This window comes from Camelus ferus, chromosome 9, assembly GCF_009834535.1.
Source record: "Camelus ferus isolate YT-003-E chromosome 9, BCGSAC_Cfer_1.0, whole genome shotgun sequence".
In the NCBI taxonomy this organism is placed as follows: Eukaryota; Metazoa; Chordata; class Mammalia; order Artiodactyla; family Camelidae; genus Camelus; species Camelus ferus.
Window position 1 is genome coordinate 56,567,066 of NC_045704.1, and position 19,894 is coordinate 56,586,959.

Below are 19,894 nucleotides of genomic sequence, written 5' to 3' on the forward strand. Positions count from 1 at the left end.
CATCAGGTGTCCCCAGAAAAGAACCCCACCTCTCTTCACATGTGATCAGGAATCCAGCCCCCTCCCCAGGGTCCTGTGCAATTTCCAGGGAGTTTTTCCCCACAGGAGAGCAGACTTTCCATGGAGCCACAAAACCATGGAGGAAGAACTTTCTGTGTCGGTGTCATAAACTAAACAAAGGGAAATGACTTGGCCTGAGAAACCTGCTCATTCAAAACCAAGCTCATATGACAAGTTTACTCAATCCCTAAACGTGGGGCCAAAGTGCCTCCTATGAAACATTAGATGGAGGTAGAACCTGCTTCACACACTCACACTAACCACCAGCCCGCTCTGTGGCAGCAGCACACTCCACTGTCACCGATCACGGGGAGGAGCCGGCACCGTCACCCAGTGTCGAGGGGTTTGTGTGCGTTGGGGCCCTCAGGCTGACCGAAGCCCCACTTTCAAGCACAACTGTCTGCTCAGTCACAATGGCCTTTGGGAAGCAGGAAGGTCCACACCCCAGAGACTGTTCTGTTTTCTGTTTCCACCATGAAAGGCACAGCTGGTCCAGGATGAGGGGCTCCCTGGAGATGGAGGCAGCTTCCCAGCCCTCAGAAGCCCATGCGGGGCTTCTTCCGGAGCGGCTGAGAACCGGAGAGGATGGCTGCTTGCTGCCTGGAGAGGGTGGCCCGGACGCTAGAGGTCTGGGAGGAGGGCATGGAAGCACCCCCTGCAGTGTCTCCTCGGAGCTGCAGCTTGACAGTGCAGTCCCGGAGGGTCTGCTGCCTGGAGGAGGTGCCTCGGATGCTGGAAGTCTGGGAGGAGGGTGCAGAGGCCCCTCCTGGGGTGTCCCCTTGGAGAGGCAGCTCAGCCATGTAGTCCCGGAGGGTTTGCTGCCGCTCCGAGGGGATCCCCTCTGCCCACGGCCCCTGGGTCAACTCCTGGGAGGGTGGGGTCACTGGGGGCTGAGGCCTGGCCTCAGGAACTGTCCGGTCTGGGCTGCGAGGGGGGCTGGTGGCATCCGAGAGGTCCAAGCGGCCGCTGAGCGAGGAGAAGGTGCTGGACAGCTGAGTCCGGCGCTTGTGCCGCTTGGGCTGTTTCCCAGGCCCTGAGCTGCCGCCCTGACGCCTCTCCCACCAGGCCGCCACCTGGCCTTCCCAGGCTGCCTCCAAACGCTCACTGAGCTCATCCTCAGGGCCCGGCTCGGGCGCAGGGGGCTGCTCTCTGGTTGGGAGCAAGCCCAGGTCCCTGTGCTGCAGGAGCCGCCCTTCGGCCATGGCTGTGCGGAGACCCTCTGGCACTTTCCCCTCAACCTCTCGTGACTCAAAGCTGCCCAGCAGACGGCGGTGGGAGAAGGTGGGTGCAGCCCACATCGGGGGAGTCAGAGGCACCTCTAGCAGGGTCTTCAGCCACCGGCTGCAGCGGGAAGTGGCCCGGGGGGTCCAGGAAGCCGTAGGGGCAGGAGAGTCGGGCCTGGGGTCTGCCTGGAGGTGGAGGCGCTGGTGGAAGACATCTCCAGCTGCCGAGAGTTGGAAGAGTGACAGGACTGGTGTGGAGGCAGAGGGCAGGACAGTGGCGGCCAGACCTGGAGGCAAAAGGACAATGACCCCATGGCCTAGTAGGAGTGCAGCTCCCCAAACCCATCCCCCAACCCCAGTGCACCTATGGTTGGCGCGCTCAGCCGCTCCTGCAGCCGCCACTGACTCTTGGGCTCCAGCAGGGGGAAGGCAGAGAGAGAGTTGCTCCTGGAGGGGAGAGACTGTGGGGGCCCTGCCAGCCGGGGCGTGGAGGCCCCCTCTCCTGGAGGAAGGACAGACAGCTGAGGCCTCATCCCAGATCAGCCCTGCCCACCTCCTGCCCGCCTCCCACCTGCACCCCATCCTCACCTGTGATGTGCAGCAACTGCAGCTCTCCGGCCTGGCCTGCCAGGAGCAGTGGCCGTGGGCAGCCAGGGCGGGGCGGGGGCAGCAGCTGGGCCACCACAGGAGTGGAAGAGAGGCCATGGTTCCACTTCAGCAGAGGCACCAAGGGGAGACGCTCGTCTACCAGGTAGAGCGAGAACTGGGGGCCCAGGAAGAAGATGGAAAGGAAATGATGTAAGTGTGCGGCATGAGCGTGATGGGACAGGTCTCCCTGGGCAGGTCTTTCCAGGGCCCTGTGTGGCTCTCTGGATGAGTGCAAACCCCAATGGATCACAGCACTCAGGACCCGCCCTGACCACCTCTCAGACTCGCCTGCCCAGCCCCCCAACAGAAGGCATTTCCCGAGCAGGTGGCACCATCCCTTGACCCAATAGCCACACTGGGAGAAGGGCTCCCAGGAGAAGCTGTCACCCAGCCCTCCCCATGCTCACCCGACCCTGGAACATAAGCTTGAGACATATCCACTAACACCCCAGGTCCTGGGGAGGGGGGTGCAGTGAGACCCTTGGGGACCCTCAGACTTCCTCCCCTTTTCCTGACACAGGAGGGGAGACTGTCCAGCTTTGCCTACTGTTCCCCATCCTCATCCCTACCCTCTTCCTCCTTCACCCGCAGTCACCTAGGACTGTCTCCAGTGACTGAGACAGTGCGTGGCGGAGAGGAAGGAGGGAGATGCATCACTTACCTGGGTACAGACAAGGTGGAATGTGGGCTGCAGAGACTCGGGGCTGCAGTCCCCCAGGTACTGGGTCAGTAGGACACGTTCCCCTTTCTGGCACGATGCTTCCGCCCCACCCCGAAAAAGCAGCAGACCACAGCCCGGCGGACCCTGGGGAGACAGCCAGGTCAGCACTCCCACGTTCTGATGTCCATGGCACCAGCCACTGCTGGCGGCCTAAGACCCGCTGCCCTGCTGCTTGTCATGCCCTCCCCGGGGAGCACCCCGTCCTCACCTGAGTGTCGACGAGTTTCACTCCAGTGCGATCACCCACAGTCAGCACTCGAGGGTGGGCGGTGAAGTCTGCCCAACGCCAGGGAGAGGGGTCTCGGAATACAAGGGTCTCGGGGTCCTTGTAGACTTGCCGCAGCCTTGGGGAGACAGGCCAGCCGTGAGGCGGAGACGGACTGATGCGGGGAGATGGGGCAACCCGGCCCGGGGTCCAGCACACGGGCCAAGTTCTGGGCAACTATTTGTTGGGGTGGATAGTTTTTATGGGGAAGGGGCATTACCCATCCTGGGGGTTCCACAGACAGACAGCTCCAGAACGGCTGCAGACGGTCAGCTCTCCTGGCAGGTGAGGGCTACAGGGCACACACGTGATTAATGTTGGGTCACCCCCTTCCCTGAGGCCCATCTCCTCACACACCAGCCCCACTGAAGCGCCTCACCTGAGGCTGATCCCGGTGGCCCCCTTCTCAACCTGCAGCACCTGGAGAGGGGCCGGCTGCCCTGGCTTACCGACCTTCCACAGTGCACAGTGGTAGTCAGAGCGGACTGCCAGCAGAGCTGAGGGACAGAGAAGGTCAGGGTTATGGTCAGGCAGCAAGTCAGTCAGCAGGGGACGGAGGTGTCTATGGGCCTTACCTTCTCCCTGCACAGTGCGGGTCACCACCTGCCGGACAGGTCCGCGGAGCTGGATGTGGCCAGGGTCCCCGAGAACCCGGGGCTCACTGCCTGGGGTCAGACTGACCTTTTGGAAATCTGGGCCTCTTGCTAAGGAGAAGGTCATGAGATCTGCTCACTTAAGCCCCCCAACTTCCTGCCCATCCCTGGAACCCGTCCAGTGAGGAAGGATACACAGCCTGTCCAGGGCGCCTCCTGCAGGGTAGACCAGCTGCCCGGCCCCGGGCATCCTGCCAGGCACCCAGGCTAGCGCACCCCCAGTGAAGGCGTCGTCCAGGAGCAGCTGCTCCCACCGTGCTGCCAGCTCCTCATGTAGCAGCTCTCCCAGGAGGCGCGCCAGCGATGTAGCCAGGACGGGGCCCCCAAGGATGGAGAAACGGCGCTGTCGGTAGCTGAGGTAAGCCCAGGGACAACTACAGGCGAAAGGACAGCAGGTGGGTCAGGCTATGGGTGATGGGGAGGAGGCCTGGGTACCATCCCAAGGGAGGCCAGCTGTAGCAGACACGTTTTTTAATCAACCTAGAAATTTATGCTTTGAGAAATCACCCCACCCTATCTATTCTTGCAATGCAGGGGCATTCACATGACCCAGATCTAGCCACTGAGAGCCCACCTTTGCCCCTGGCCACAGTGATCGGCTCACGATGGGCATGACACCCAAGCCAAGCCAACCACACACTTCCCAGGACTTCTGCTGGTACCTCAGGAAGGATACTAGTCCTTTCCTTGGAATCATAAACCAGCTTGCTGCCACTTGGAAACAGTCTGTCTAGGAATTAAGCCAGGCACAGACAAGTGGATGAGAAAATAAAGAGCCTGGTTAACATCTGAACACCTGGATGCAGCTATGGCTACAGTCCATGAACTCACATTCCTTCTTCCCCTCCACTATTGTGTGGTGGTGGTGTGGAGGCAGTTGTGAGGGATGCCCTGGCTTCTTCCACATCCCCTCCACCAGCTAGGCCTGCCCATCCCATCCTTTCTCACTAGCCACTTGCCCCCAGGGCTGGTGTCCACCGAGGTCCTGGAGTAGCCTCTTCACACTGACCACTGTCTTCTTCTTAGAGCGACTCTGCGTGGAAAGGCCTTGTCAAGCTCACACGCCCTAGGGCTCACCCCAGCATGAAGTGGGGCGCCCCCTCCCCTGGCTAGCCAGGGCTTACTCACCTGAGCTCCCTCCAGTTTGAAATTCTCTAGCATCAGCTTCCCCAGGGGTGCAAAGGCGATATCCCCATGGTCCCACAGGAACTGGCTGAGCTGTGGGAGGAGAGGAGCCAGGTCACTAAGCCCTGCACCCGCCACACCGCATTGTCCACCATGGGGCCACTTACCTGCTCAGTAACGTCCAGCACAGCACGGGGCTGTCTTCGGAAGTGGTAGCCTCCCCGGAAAAGCAGATCCCGGGCAGTCAAGCCAGGGTCCCAAGGATCTAAGGGAAGAGTGAGGTTGGAGAAGGGCCCAGAGTGGGGCCAGTTGTCTCAAGTGACTGGAGGTGTCAAGGACCCCGTGGATGTGGAAGGAATCGGCAGGGAGAGAAATGGTCTTGGGGTGGGGGGTCCTTGGGGACCAAGATCCTTACCGGGACCAGGAGGCAGCAAAGGAAGGGGCCCAGGGGTGTCTGGCTCCCAGAGCAGGCCCTTCGCCAAGTGTGGAGCCCCGTTCTGAGGAAACACAAACATGATCGTACGGTAACAGGGAGTGCAAGTCTTGTCACCAGCACTTGTCTTTTATTAACTCATTCAACCGTCACAAGGTGCCTGCCAAACTGGTCTGATAGTCACCGCTACTTTTTTGATGAAAATGGAAGCAGAGAAAGGCTGTCCCTTGCCCCAGCCAACAGCCAGGAAAATGAATCTGAACCTAGGCAGCCTGACTCCTGTCTGTGCTTCTGACCTCCAGGCTTCATTGGCTCTCAAAGGCGCCCCCACGCCATCACCGGCCAACCCGAATTCCACTTGGCTCACTTCCACTCAGGGCAGACCTTGCGGTCACTTACTTGGGACACCCAGAGGCTGCACTGCTCCCACTGCAGGGCTGGCCTGAGAGGCTCAGCTCAACGCTGGGGGACAGAAGAGGCGGCAAGCCAGGCTCCTGGAGGGGCCGATTTGATGTAATCCCCACTCTCTCAAGGACGCCCCACCCCCAACAATAGTGACTTTTAATTCTCTCACACACTTGCCTCTGCCTGGGGTAATCCTCAGCCAGCCTGTCTCCAAGTGGCAGCCAGATGGCTTAGGCTTCCAGAGAAAGAGTGGGTGTCCTTCGTGTCCCAGGAAGTCTCCCCTCCCATCCCCACCTCACCCACTCTGCTGGTTCGGCATGCTCTGGTTTCACTCAGAGCCATTCCTACACTTTGTAAGGATTTTATCCTCAGGTCTGTTCACTTGGCTACTCTCACTCACCCAACTCTGTTCGATGGGGCAGGGAGTGCATCTGATGACTTACTCACTGTGGATTTCCAGGGCCTGATAAGGCACATAGCAGAGTAAGGGCTGTTCAGTGAGTATTTGTTGAACAAATAGAGGAAGGAAAGATGGGGGGAGAGGGAGGCAGGAAAGAGCAAGCCAGCAGCTCTCGCTCAGTAAACACTCTATGGATACTGGGCGCCCCAGGTCCCCAAAAAAGGGGACTCTGACTCAGCCTGTGTCTTAGCAGATTTGTGCTAATGCCACCCCAACCTGTACTCCTGCCAACTGTGAGAATGCTAGGGAAGGGGGGCCAAGCGGAGGCACCCACCCTGGAGCCGCCAGGGCTCTCCTGCCATTCTCACCTCAGAGGCTTGGGGTGGGGACTCTGGTAGGGTTAGCGCATCTCTCCAGCTGCACATGAAGGACACATCAGGGACATCGCTCAGACCAAGTGGGCCAGTCATAAACAATGAGGGCGGGAGGGAGCTGGGGAAGTCCATCCTGGAAAACAGGAATGACAAGTTACCCTGGCCTCTGAGCGAGGCCTGACACTGACAACGGCTTCCCAGATTTCTGGGAGACTGAAAAGTGCCCCAAGAGGAGTATAATTTCTTCGAGGTACGAGATAAGAAAGAACAAATGAACATGTAGCTTAATGCCTGACAGTAGTGAGTGCTATATTCAAAGCAACCAACTAGCAGGAAGTGAGGGGATAGCGATGGCCGAGGGTGTGGTTTTAGCAGTGCAAGCCAGGGAAGCCTTGTTGAGAAGGTGGCATTCGGCACAACCTAAGTCTAAAGATGGAGAGTACCATTCCAACCGCTGGGAAGATGGTGCCCGGCAGAGTGAACAGCATGCACAAAAGTTCTGGGGCAGGAAGTCTAAGAAACAAATGGGCAGCCACAGAATGAACAAGGAGATTAGTGACAGGGAACTGAGGTCAGGGAGGGGGAGAGGGGTCAGCTTCCCTCCCGTTCTTATGTATTGTATTACAAGATACATTCTTAGACTACACGCCCTACACTCTAGGCTACACTCCCGAGACAAACTCAAGTTCCTCAAAGCCAGGGGTGAGTCTTCCCATTGTCAGGTACAGTATTTTCCAAAAAAATGCAACGGACCGTGTGTTGAATAATAATAAATCTACATCACTGCAGAGCCCTTTCACACTAACTCTCCACTTAGAATGAATACCATTGCCCTTCCTACCCACCTACAAAATCCTACTCATTCTTCAGGTTTTGAGTCAGGAAGCCTCTCCCAGTTCCCCCAACCCTATCCCACAACACCTTGCATCATTCCTCCAGAGCACACGTTAGAATGTGTGACTGGATATTTAAAGATGAAGCTACTTGATTCCAAACTGCTCTAATAATACCACTGGGGAGGAACCTTTATCCCCAATGCCTTGATATTTGCTACCTGGTAACAATCAATACATATAAACTGAAAGAACAAATCCAGGAGTTAATGAATGAGAGGAGAAAGGAACAAACAGCCTCAAACAAACGCAGACGGGCTGAGGGCTCCGGTGGAGAGCCACGACTTCAGAGAAGCCCCTACACGAGATAGCCTCGACTTCCTACCCTCTCCCTGGGCTCTCCATGTCCCTTTAGAACTCCAAGGTGGCAAAGGTCTGCATGAATGCCAGGCCAGTCACGTCAAAAAGCGCGCCTGCCAGGGGATGGGAATGGGGTCCAGACCGCCCTTCCCCTCGTACATATCCTCTGCCACGTCCTCCCCGCCCACCTCTTCCCGCTCAACCTCCAGGCCCCAGCATTTCAACCCAACAACAGCAGCAGAGATCTCCCATCAAGCGCTGTGTGGTTGCTACCACCCTTTACATTGGTGAGACCCTCACCACTCCATGAGCGGGCGGCTGCTAACAACCCACTTCGCAGATTTTGGGCGACTTGTCCCAAAGCTACACAGCTTGGGGCCAGTGGACTTGAGTAGAGGGACCCGCCTCTCCATCCCGTCCAGGCGGCGCGCGCACTTACGTGGTTCGTGCCGAGCGGTGCTCGTCTGGGAAACGGACCTCCGAGTGACGCTTTCCAGACCCTCGTGCCACAGGTGAGCTCAAAAGCGGTAACCTAGCTCCAGCGCCTTCTGCAGACCGATCCCACAACCACCCGTCTTCCGGGCTGTGCCGGAAGTGCGCCCTCGAAGGCAGGAACTCCCGCCTCTCAGCCTGGCCTCTTGGGCGCCCCAGAGCGCCACCTCCCGGGCGGAGGTGAAATCGGAGTGGAGGCGGCGCTGTGGGCCGTAGAAATAAAATCGCATACAATCCCAATAGTGAAGTCCAGGTTGACGGGAGTGCGAACCCCATCTCTGCTTAACGACCTTCCTGTTTTACAGGATTGTTGTGAGTATTAATTCACTCAGAAAACACCGAGTACCTACTATGAGCCAGGTACTGTGTCGGTCAGTAGGAATTCTACTGATCATCCTTACATCCTATGAAGCAGGCTTTACAAACAGGGGTACAGGTACTCTTGGGGGGTGCATGAGACTTTCCCAGTGGTCAGGCAAAATAGCTTTAGGCATTGGTTCTCAAATCCTAGAGTGCATCAGAGTCACCTGAAGGATGTATTAAAACAGTTTCTGAGTCAGTGAGCCTGGAGTGGGGCCTAACCATTTGTATTCCTAAATTCCCAGGTGATGCTGATTCTGCTTGTCTTGGGGGGCCACGCTTTAAGAACCACTGTGCGATAATAAATATTACCATTATCCAGCCCAGCAGTTTTCAAACTTGAGTGTGCATCAGAATCCCCTAGAGGACTTATTATAACCGTTTGCTGGACCCCAACCCCAGAATTTTCTGGTTCAGTAGGTCTGGGATGTGATCCAAGGAATTGCATTTCTAATGAGTTCCCAGTGATGCTGATGCTGCTGGTCCAGTCACCACCCTTTGAGAACCATTATCTTAAGGAATCAATTTCCAAATTCTCAGCCTCCATCTATATAGATTTTATCTGGGAGATACTTGGAATCAGACAGCTCTCCTTTCCTATCTCCTTGTTCACAATCGCTTTGTTCCCCTCTGTGGAGTGTTGTTGCCCGAGATGAGTGCTGAACAAGGGGGCAATTCCAAAAAGAAGAATTCCTTCAGCAGAAAGTGAAAAGCATGTTCAGTAACAAGTATCGATGGAAGGGTTCAAGAGAGGGGCTCTTGGGGGCTGATAATATTATGTTCATTCATCTGTGTGCTGGTTATATGGGTGTGTTCAGTGCATGAAAATTCATTGAACGATCTGTGTGCTTTTCTGTGTGTATGCTATACTTCAATAAAGAGTCTTTTTAAAAGGAAAAAAAAAAAAGAAGTGAGCTGTAACACTTTGTTATTGAGAGTTCAACCTCTAGGTTAACCTTCTCAGCTACCTTAGAAATAAAATTCAGAAGTCACTCTGTGAGGGCAGGAATTCTTCTGTCTATGTTGGTCACAGACATATCCCAAACAGCTAGAAGAGGGGATGCCAATGCATATTTGAATCAATGGAAGGGGGAATGAAATGAGATAGTCCCTCTGAGAAAATATCAACACATTTATTTAAATTGAAAAAAAATGAAATTAGACTGTGTTTCTGATAGGAAGCAATTCCACTTTAGCTGAGTGCTTTGACTGTGAGGGTAAGCTTTGCCAATTAAATCATTTGGAGAGCATTTTTCATAAACAGAATAAGCTAGGTCTGCATCTCCATGGTTTTGGTGAAAATATATTGGAAAGATGATTATAATATATACTAAATCAGAAATTGCACCTTTTGTAACTACTTAAACTTGTGACTAAAACACTGGGGCTATACAGGTTTTCAAAATTATTTTAGGGGTATGGATACCAAAAGAGTTGAAGGCCATTTATATTAGTTTCATATTGCTGCTGTAACAAATCAGCACGAATTTAATGGCTTTAGACAACATAATATCATGCAGTTCTGGAGGTCAGAAGACTGAAATGGGTCTCACTGGGCTAAAATCAAGGTGTCAGTAGGGCCATGTTCCTTTCTGGAGACTGTAGGGTAGAGATGTTTTTGTTTTTGTTTTTGTTTCGTTTTTTGCCTTTTCCAGCTTCTGAAAGCTGCCTGCATTCCTTGGCTCTGGCCTTCTTCCACCTTCAAAGGCAGGAGCAGCTAGTTGAATCTTTCTCGTGATGCCGTATCTCTGATTCTGAGTCTTGTTTCTTCCTCATTTAAGGACACTTGTGATTACACTGGGCCCACCCAGATAATCCAAGATCATCTTCCCCCCTCTTAAACACGACTGATTAGAAACCTTAATTCCACCTGCATACATAATTCCCCCTTGCCATATGACATAACCTATTCATAGGCCATAGCAATCAGGATGTGGACATCTTTGGGGGACCATTATTTTGGCTACCACACCACTACACATCACCCATTCAGCTTCTGCACAGAGAGGCCAATTCCATTTCTTCCTTCTTTCCTTTCTATAAACAAGCTGTTAGGTTTCCTCTTGTTACTAAAATAAACTTAACATGCTATAAAAAACAAGTCTTAAGTGTACACTCATCAAGCTTTTACATACATATAAACCCACAAAACCACCACCCAGATCAAGACCGAGAACATTTCCATCACTCCAGAAAATTCTCTGGTGCCACTTCCCAGTCAATGCCTCCTTGAAGAAGTAACCATGATTCTGACTCATTGCCACATTAATTTTGCTGCCTCAAGAACTTTATATAAATAGAATCATGCAGAACATAGTCTTGTTAGTCCAGCTTCTTTCACTCAACATGCACATGCAATTCCCTATATTGTGCAAGAAATAGTGATTTGTTTCCTTTTAAAAGAAATTTTTATTACTGAGTAACAGTCCGTGGTATGAATATATCACTGTTCACACAGTGTCCTGTTAGTGATGTTTCTGGGTTTGGCAACTCTAGTTAAGTCTCTATGCCATCATTCCATTCCTGAACACCTGCTATGCTGTCCTTCTACTAGGTGTAATTCTGGTCATTGGGCTACACATACCAAAAAAACCAGAATTGTGCATCCTGATGCCAATCTTTAGAACATTTGAGAGGTTGAATCTATCCTGCCTCCCACACCTGCTCTTCCCAAGTCAAATGTTACTGGTTCTACCAATTGCTCCTCATATGCCTCTGTATCCACACTGCCCCAATCCTGGTTAGTGTTTTCAGACCAAAGGTAGCAATCTGCAGCAGCAGCAGCAGTAACAGCGACAAAACTTGCAGACTGTGAACTGAGTAATCAGTCATGTGTTCCCTGGCTCCTACAAGACTCTTAAAATTTCGGCCACCTTCAAGCAATTGTGTTGCATCATTGCAGGCCGTATGTAAATTGTCTTCATCCCTAACTTCATTTTATTTCTGTTGTTTCTCCTTCATCCTTAGTTCCTCATCTTAAAGAATTGCTATCTTGCGATATTTTTATGAGCCGATCCAAGATCCCTTATGGAAAAAAAAAGGGGGGGGTGGGGACAGGGTACCAAATGACAGATTTTAACTAGAGCGCACTTAGAGCACGTATGTTGGCTTCAGGAGGGTCTATAGTTAATAGTTTTTAAATGTAGGTCCTAAAGATTCTGTGCAGCTGGTACAATTGAGAACACCTTCCTTTATTGAATGAGAATCGCCACCCCACCCCGCCCGGCTCAATTAAGCAGCTGAGGGAGGGCTGGCATAATGGGGTGCGCTTTGTGGGGCGTCTTAGACAGCAGCAGGGGTGAGATGCTAGATTTGCCTCCCCAAGACCACACAAGGGTGGAGAAGAGGCTGATGGAATCACCTGGTCCCCACCCCAACCTCGCACCCGAAGCCCCGCCCCAGAAGTAGGATACTGATCAGGGGCCACTCAGTCCACATTTGGCCTGTGGCTGTCTGGGAGACTGGCCTTCCATTGGCTGGGCACACCGTCTGCCCCAGCTTTGTGGGCTCCCATTGGCTAGCAGGGAGGTAGGGGCGGAGCTTGCCTTGCACTGTCTGTTGTGCCACGTGCTCCCCACGGATGAGCCCACCCTTGCGCATAAAAGGGCGCAGGTAGCGTGAGAACTCGCCCACTGTCGCCTCGGCCCTCGCGTCCTCATGGCTTCTCCAGCCAGCGCAGCCCCGGGCACAGACGACGGTGGTCGCAGAAAGCCCCGCCTGGCGGCGTCATTGCAGATCAACCCTGGGCCCAGCCCCTGGAGGCCCTTAGCCAGCCTGGGGCAAGACCTATGGGAACCCGTGCCCACCCCCAATGTGGAGGACAATGAGCAAGGCGGGCAGCTCCAGGCCTCCGCAGCAGGGGATGGTGGGCCCGGGGCAGGGGCCGAAGTAGGGGCAGCCCCAGCACGGGAAGACTCGGGGGGAAGGATGGGGAGGTCCCCGAGGGTCTCTGTCCTGCCCACAGGGTCCGTCGGGGACTTCCCTATGGTGGCCAGACAGCTGAGCCTGCAGCTCAAAGACCCACCGCCAGATCAGGCCGTGGCCTTGCTAGCTCAGCACGCGGCCAGTTTGGGCGTCTCTCTGATCTTCCGTGAGGACAAGACACCAGGTGAGGCCTAGTGGGCTGGGACTGCAGCACACCATGGGCTGACCCCAAATGAAGCGATGAGGACTGTGAGCTGGGCCCTAACCTGCTGTGATTAGCCTGGTGCTAGGAGCACCAGGTACACCAGACATGGAGCTGGCAGATCATGGCAGGGTCCATCCACATCTGAAGCTTGGTTTGCTTAGAGAACCTGCCTCAAACTACCCAGCCTTTCAGCAGGCTTTTTTGAGGGCCAGTTACATGTAATTACAGTTGCCATGCCAGCTGTAATTGGAGAGGAGACAGGTGAGTGAGAGCCAGTTCCCGATTTAAAGATGTTATCAAACACAGTTTGATAATGACAACACTACGTAGAGATATCATAATTACTATGCCCCGACTGCACCCCCTACTGAGACAGACAGACAGAGTGATACACCGGGGCCTGAATTCAGGTTTCCAATCTTAAACCAGCACATTCCCTGCTTCGAAGGAGATAGCAAGAGAATCATTCCTCAAGTTTTTGGGAGGGTTTGTGAAACTACCTAGGAGAACCCTAACTAAATAGCTCAAAAAAGGATAATGCATTTAAAACTCAACTTGGGATTTGTTTTAATCAGGTGTTGTAAGACAGCAGACATGAGAATGATCGTCGTGAAGGAAATAAATACAGAAACAGGAGGCACAGCTCGCCACGCAGGGCCGTGTGGGAGAGGACAAGGGTGGTCAGGTAGAACAGGAGAGGGCAACACAGCCCAGAGCCTTTATTGGGCTTTTCTGGGGGAGGAATGGTTGAGACAGGGAAGATATGCTGAGTAAGCACAGGATTGAGTAAGGCAAGACACTGAGTAAGTTTAGGGGTTATAGGGTGGTCCCTAGTTGTCCAGCACCTGGCCCAGGGTTGATGGAGAATGTTGGCTTGTGTGAGAGTTTGATGATTGGGGTGTGAGCTCCGGATTGGTTGGTTTCTGTATCAGAGTCAGTGCTTGCCAGGGAGTCGTTTACTACCTCTGGGAATTAACTCAGAAATTAGAGTTGGTCTCTCCAGGCTCACGACCCCAAATGTCAGAGCATCAGGAATACAGAAAATAAGGAAATCGATTCAATTCGGATGATGATAGCTGACATTCCTGAGTTCTGGATGGTGGGCAGCACTGCATAGAGGTATCATTATTACTATGATTACTATTGTTTGAAGGCCTTCAGACACATTAACTCATTGAGTCCTCGCAAATATTCCTCAAGGGAGGCATAACATCGTTGCCACCACTTTCCAGATGGGAAGACTGAGTCCAGAGAGGCTGTAGCTGTGAGAGGGCAGTCTGATTTCAGAGCCTGAGCTAAACAAACCATTGGATAATACTGCCCTTCCTTGTGCTTAAAGTCCCCTTTGCCATTGTTGACACGAGTAGGCATGTTTTTAGTCATTTTTATTTTGGTAAACTTTCAAAGAATAGTATAAAAGAATTCCTGTAAACTCTTCACCCCGATTCTCCAGTTAACATTTGCCACATTTACTCTGTATATGTCTCTCTCTCCTTACATATTTGTTTCTATGTAAATAGCCACATCATTTTTTTTGAACAATCTGAATGTTGATTTACCTCTTAAATGCTTCAGTATATATTCCCTAAGAACAAGGTCATTGTCTTATATAATTGCAGTGCAATGATCGATTTATGGAAATTTAACACTGATGTATTACTATGACCTAATTACCATTCACATTCAAATTTTGCCGCTAGTCACAATAATGGCCATTTTTTTTCCAGTCCAGCAAGACCTATTACATTAGCTGTCATGCCTCGTTAATCTCCTTTTATGTGAGACAGTTCCTCAGACGGTCAGTCTCCATCTTCGGGACATTGATGCCAGTTGTTCTGCAGAAAGTCCTTCTACTTGGGTTTGCCTGTTTCCTCAGGATTGGGTTCAGGTCATGCATTATCAGCAGGAGTGCATGTGGCAATCTGGTGTCCCTGGCCGTGAGCCCCACCAGGAGGCCTGCGATCTGTTTGTCCTACCACTGGGATGTCAGCTGGGAGGGGCCTGACTAGGGTGTCTTCACTGCCAGGTGTCTTCACTTTCCCCTTTGTGCTTAATCAGTCGTCTGAGATGGGCATCTTGAGATGGTGTGGACATCCTGTTCCCCAAAACACTGTCACCTTGTGGTTCTGGCATCCTTTGATGGTTGTTGCCAGATTTGATTATTATGCCCTGGCTGCCGTATAAAGGATTCCTGATGCCAGCTTTCCTTCTGCATCTACTAATTGGCATTCTTGATGCCCTTTTAAAGTGAGTGAATCTCCATGCTAGGGTGGGTGCTGAAATGTGGGTTCTCTTCTTAAAGTGCAGTCCTCTTGGGAAACAATTTAGCAGCAAGTACCATGAACAGAAATAAGTTTATGCCTTTTGACTAAGTGATCCCAGTTCTAGGATTTCCTCTTTCTCTGTTGTATTATAAGTAACACCTGAAATGCTGGTGTTTGGTAGACACGTGGAAAAGAAATAGAGCAGTGTGTTTGGGGGTCAACAGGGAACCTTCATCCTGGGAACAGTGTAGCTCTGGATCTGGTTCCTGGTACCACCTAGACACACTGTCTGCCCTTTGTATGCCCCCTCCATAAAGTGGGTTGTATGAACTGTTCATAGAGGCTTGTGAGGATTCTGCGAGTGAGGATGACCAGCTTGCCAGGCCTGCACTGTCCTGGAGCAGGAGTCAGCAAGCCCGTCTCCTTGTCATTCTGGTCCTCCTTCCTGGCAGGTATCTGGCCCTCCTAGAAAGGATGAGGGGCAGGATGCTACTTCTCAGCCCTTCCTTCCCCAGACCCCGGCTTCCCCTTCTCTGTGCACGTGGAACTGGATGGGGTGGTCTGCCCGGCAGGCACTGCCAACAGTAAGCTGGAGGCCAAGCAGCAGGCGGCTCTCTCTGCCCTCCACTACATCCAGCGTCAGCTGGAGAGCTCAGGTACAGGGCAGGGCCCCCAGCCCTGGCGGGGCTGGTGCATGTCTGTGGGTGGAGTTGCTGCAGAGACTATCTGGGCATCAGGACCTGGTCTGTGGGGAGCTGGGGAGGGGGTGTGATCTGACCCCTGCCCTAAGGTCCTTTGAAGCCTACCCTCCTTGGGGGCAGGGACTGCTAGAGGAACTTTTTGTTTTTGGAAGATGACCCCCCCCAACACGGCCTGCTTCCGAAGGACAGAGTATGAGAGAACAGACACCAGCACCCACAGCAGCCCTCCCCTTGTCTGTCTTCCAGAGTCCACAAAGCCCACGAAGACCCCCAGCAGGCCTCCAGTCGCCTCCCTGAGCGTAGGTAGGTGGGCCCCCATTGACCTGACCCCATGGCAGTGAGGGCACGCCCTGTGGGGCCCCCACTTCCACCTTCTCCCTCACGTGCAGAGAACATCCTGACCCATGAGCAGCGCTGCGCAGCCGTGGTCAGCGCCAGCTTTGATCGTCTGGTGGATGCGAGCTCACCATACTGGGCCTGCAAGGGGACTGTGGCTGCGGTCATCCTGGAGAGAGGTGGGGTGGCCCTGCCCCTGACCTCGGAAGTGCTGGGGGGCCTCTGGCCTCAGGCCAATTGTCTCTGCCCCCTTCCCTCACAGAGGTCCCAGGCGCCAGGGGCCATGTCAAGGAGATCTACCAGCTGGTGGCACTGGGCACTGGCAGCAGCAGCTGTGCCAACTGGCTGGACTTCTCGGGCCGGCAGCTCCATGACTGCCATGGTTTGGTCATTGCCCGCAGGGCCCTGCTCAGGTGAGGGGCAGCGGGGGGGCCTCTGCTGCAGCCCCGGGCAGGACATAGCCGCCCTAGCTGCTGCCTCTCCCACCCCCAGGTTCTTGTTCCGGCAGCTCCTGCTGGCCACAAAGGGGGGCTCCAAGGGCAAGGAGCGGTCCGTGCTGGCCCCCCAGCCAGGGCCTGGGACCTCCTTCGCCCTCAAGCCTCGGATCTTCCTGCACCTGTACGTCAGCAACACCCCTAGGGGAGCTGCCCAGGACATCTAGTATGTGGGGAACCCGAGGCGGGGCCTGGTTTGGCCAGGTGGGATAGGTAGGGTTGGAAGAGTGACCCTGACCCTAACCCCTGTGTCCTCTGCCGCCCCTGCAGCCTCCCGCCATCCTCGGAGGGCAGCTTCCTGCACAGCCCCGCCTTCCGCCTACAGGCCCATGTCCGCGGGGAGCTGAAGCCCGTGTGCTACGTGGCCCCTGCGCTCCGGGACACCCACGTGGGCTGCCTCTCGGCCAGCGACAAGCTGGCACGCTGGGCTGTGCTGGGGCTAGGGGGCGCCTTACTGGCTCACTTCCTGCCTCCCCTCTACGCCACCAGCCTTGTCCTGGGTGAGGCCCCGAGGGCTTGAGGGCTTGAGGGCAGGAGGCAGGCTTTAGGGGGAGAAGGTGGCAGAGACTCAGACCTTGCCCTGTGCCTTCTGTCCCCACAGCTGACCCCTGCCACGACCCCCCAACTCTGAGCAGGGCCATCCATGCCCGGCCCAGCCTAGATGGGGTCATGGGGCCATGCCTGCCACCCCCCTACACCCGCAACACGCTGCACCTGTTTGCAGGGCCCTCAGTGGCCCCCTCCGACACCACCCCCAACAACTCCCACGGCCTCAGCCTTAACTGGAGCCTGGGGGACCCTGATGTCGAGGTTGTGGACGTGACCACCGGGCGTGTGAAAGCCAAGTGAGAAGGGGCAGGGGGCAGGCTGGATAGGGAGGCCTGGCAGCTGGGGTCCCCGTCCTCCTGCCCATGGGGAAAGAGGGTACATCTAGTCACCAGCTGGCATTCTAATCCCAGCTCAGCCTCTTTCCAGCTCTGTGCCCAACTCCATGACACCCCCAAGATTGTCATGGCACAAAGGAGATAGTCTGAGGGCCATGGGGAGGAACTGTTAGTTCCGTTCTTTGCTTCCCTCTGATCTTTGGTCCTTTTCTCTCCATCTCCAGTGTGGCTCTCGGACCTCCCTCCCGCCTCTGCAAGGCTGCCTTTCTCTGGGCCTTCCGCCAGGCTGCCCAGGCTCTCGGGAAATCCCACCTCCTGGCCTTGAAGACCTATGAGGAAGCCAAGGTCAGCCCCTTCCCACCCCATCAGCTCTCTTTCTCCCATACCCACCACAAGCACCCTCTCTCAACCTGGCTCCTCTCCTGCCCTAGGCCGGGCCCTACCAGGAGGCTCGCCGGCAGCTATCTCTCCTGCTGGACCAGCAAGGCCTGGGGGCTTGGCCCTCGAAACCATTGGTGGGCAAATTCAGAGACTGAAACAGACCTCCAGGGGAAAGTTCCCTGAGCTGAGCTGGACCCACTGGAGGGGTGCTGTCTGAGGGGCAGGATGGCAGGGGAGCACGTGGTGCACTGGGCGGAGTTGGAAAGGGAGGGAGGGCCTGACGTGGTGGAGGCGTGGGAGCTGCTGCACATTTGGGCTTGAATAAAGAAGCTGTTTCTGGTGTTTCTGTGTGGTGTTGGCTTTTGGAGGGAGGGAGTATCCTGGAGCCCTTTTATTTGTGAAGAGAGAAGCCCCTGTGGTGGCCGGGTCCCCAACTCAGAGTTACTGTGCTGTTGTACCAGCCTGTGTGCCTGTGGCTGCTGTGTGGGTAGAGGGGAAGGCTGCCAAGCGAGAGGGGAGGCAGGCCTGGGCAGGTGGCAGCCCCATCCCTGCCCTTAAGATCCTCTGGGTTTCTGTGAGTGGGTCGGGCAGTCCTGGCAGCTAACAGAGGGGTCATACAGACCTGGTCCCTGTCCTCTGGGCCACCCCAGCTGTTCTACCTGGTAAGCCCACATGCCCATGGGGTGGAGGGGACAGAGCCTGCTTCACAGGCCAGGTGGTGGGTTTCCTTTGTTCTCCTTGGGGGGCTGTAGTGAGTCTGCGGGGGTTAGCAGGCTCTCCAAGGACCTCGCATCAGGAGGGAAGATGCTGTACACTGAGTCCGTGCGAGTGCTCGCACACACATACACACACACACACACAGAGCTGTGCACATGTCTGCAGCCTGGGCACCTCACCAGCTCGGGCTGAGTCCACAGAGCAGGAGCACAGGCAGCTTTGAAGTCTGGGGACCTGGGGCCAGAGGGCTGAGGACCACACCGGCCCCCAGCCCCACACTCTGAGGCTGGAGGCTTCCTGCACCCCCAGCATTTTCATGTTCAGAACTACAGACTGCTCTCCCAGAGGGGCTGGGAGGCCGGGCCGACACTCAGGGCCAGGCCAGTGCTAATGCTGAAGCCCTGGTTTGGTGTCTCCTTCCGAGCTGCCTCCCTGCCCCTAGGTGTGTGTGGTCTCAGCTGCTACTTAATCTCAGTCCACTTTGGTTGATTTATCTGTAGGAATAACCAGAAGGCCACCCAGGTGCCCTGTTGTCCCCAGCCCTCCTGTCTGCAGGCCCAGGCTCCCCCTCTGCCTGTCCACTGGGTCCCTGCTCTGTCCCTTTTAACTAGTACATGGGAGGGAGGTGGTGGCCAAGGAAATAATTAGCTGACAGGCTAGAGGCTCCAGCAGGCCCTGTACCCGAGGCTGATTTACAGATACTGTCATATTTAAATCTGCCACCAACTCCACACACAAGATGCTATGGCTGCCCTGTTTTACCGATGAGGAAACTCATAAGGTGAAGTTGGGTAACTTCCAGAGAGCACATGGGGTCGGGATTCCTGTACAAGCATCTGACTTCCAAGCCCCCAGATCCCCACCTTGCTGCCTGGGCTGCCACTGGCGTTGCTTCTCTGATCTTGGACAAAACTCCCAACCTTTATAAAACGAGAACTGGAGGTTCTGAGAGCTCCCTCCTAACTTTGACAATCTCTCCTCGGCTCTTTCCTGACAGCCACCAGGAGTGGGAGATGCAGCCTTTGCCATTGAGACAAAAAGCTGCGGGCTGACGGGCTTGGGAAAGAGTGACAAAGTGGCTGCGGGGAGGGCAGGAGAGGGGGAGTCGAGGTTGGAGAGGCCTCGGAAGGCAGGACAGGAGTTCATGAGTGCGCATGTGCAAGGAAATACTGGGCGGAGGGAAGTATGTGAAAGGGTGGGAAAGGGGAGGGTCTCAGTCCAGGTAAGCACTGATTTTTGTGTAGAACTGAAAAAGCACCTAGGTTATTTACCGTTAGGTGCTGTTATTTAACAGAAAAAAAAACCACTTCTCAGGCCAACTTTGAAATTATGATTTCTCATGGTTATTTTTTTTCAGGAATGGGGAGGATTTTTAAAACACCCAAGGCTATTAATTAGCACCTTTATTACACATTGTTTTCCCCTGGAGACAATTTAAATTGATTTACTATTTGTCCTGCGATGGTGACTACCGAGAGATCCAGAAATACACCAGCCATTCCAAACTGCAGTTTTATGCAACGAGCCTTTTGATATTCATTAATCACATAATCAGTGGGTAAACAAGTTATTCAAAATGACATTAACTCTGCTGTGTTCTGCCAAGTAAGTAATATTCATCCCCATGTTGCATAAA

The 19,894-nt window shown here is 54.3% G+C and overlaps 2 protein-coding genes across 5 annotated transcripts; one reads left to right on the forward strand and one right to left on the reverse strand.

The window, feature by feature from the left end:
* Nucleotides 1-206: 206 nt before the first annotated feature.
* TAF1C (TATA-box binding protein associated factor, RNA polymerase I subunit C) lies at nucleotides 207-8,078 on the reverse strand. Of its 4 annotated transcripts, XM_014558607.2 has the most exons (15): nucleotides 7,940-8,078; nucleotides 6,302-6,440; nucleotides 5,111-5,192; nucleotides 4,863-4,960; nucleotides 4,699-4,788; nucleotides 4,530-4,603; nucleotides 3,706-3,944; nucleotides 3,493-3,609; nucleotides 3,297-3,414; nucleotides 3,138-3,209; nucleotides 2,861-2,996; nucleotides 2,593-2,736; nucleotides 1,872-2,046; nucleotides 1,648-1,785; nucleotides 207-1,570 (listed from the first exon to the last, which is right to left on the reverse strand). In XM_014558607.2, the coding sequence occupies exons 2-15, from the start codon at nucleotides 6,437-6,439 to the stop codon at nucleotides 597-599; spliced, it is 2,595 nt and encodes an 864-aa protein (XP_014414093.2). In that variant the 5' UTR covers nucleotide 6,440; nucleotides 7,940-8,078; the 3' UTR covers nucleotides 207-596. The 4 variants fall into 4 exon arrangements, with proteins under 4 accessions (XP_014414093.2, XP_014414094.2, XP_014414092.2 ...); XM_014558608.2 differs by lacking the exon at nucleotides 1,648-1,785; XM_014558606.2 differs by having other exon boundaries at nucleotides 3,297-3,609.
* Nucleotides 8,079-12,009: 3,931 nt separating this feature from the next.
* ADAD2 (adenosine deaminase domain containing 2) lies at nucleotides 12,010-17,791 on the forward strand. Its single transcript, XM_006183975.2, has 10 exons — nucleotides 12,010-12,460; nucleotides 15,261-15,401; nucleotides 15,693-15,749; nucleotides 15,836-15,961; nucleotides 16,045-16,195; nucleotides 16,275-16,442; nucleotides 16,547-16,776; nucleotides 16,878-17,121; nucleotides 17,385-17,505; nucleotides 17,592-17,791. Exons 1-10 carry the CDS (start codon nucleotides 12,010-12,012, stop codon nucleotides 17,694-17,696), a joined length of 1,794 nt encoding a protein of 597 aa, XP_006184037.1. The 3' UTR covers nucleotides 17,697-17,791.
* Nucleotides 17,792-19,894: the final 2,103 nt, after the last annotated feature.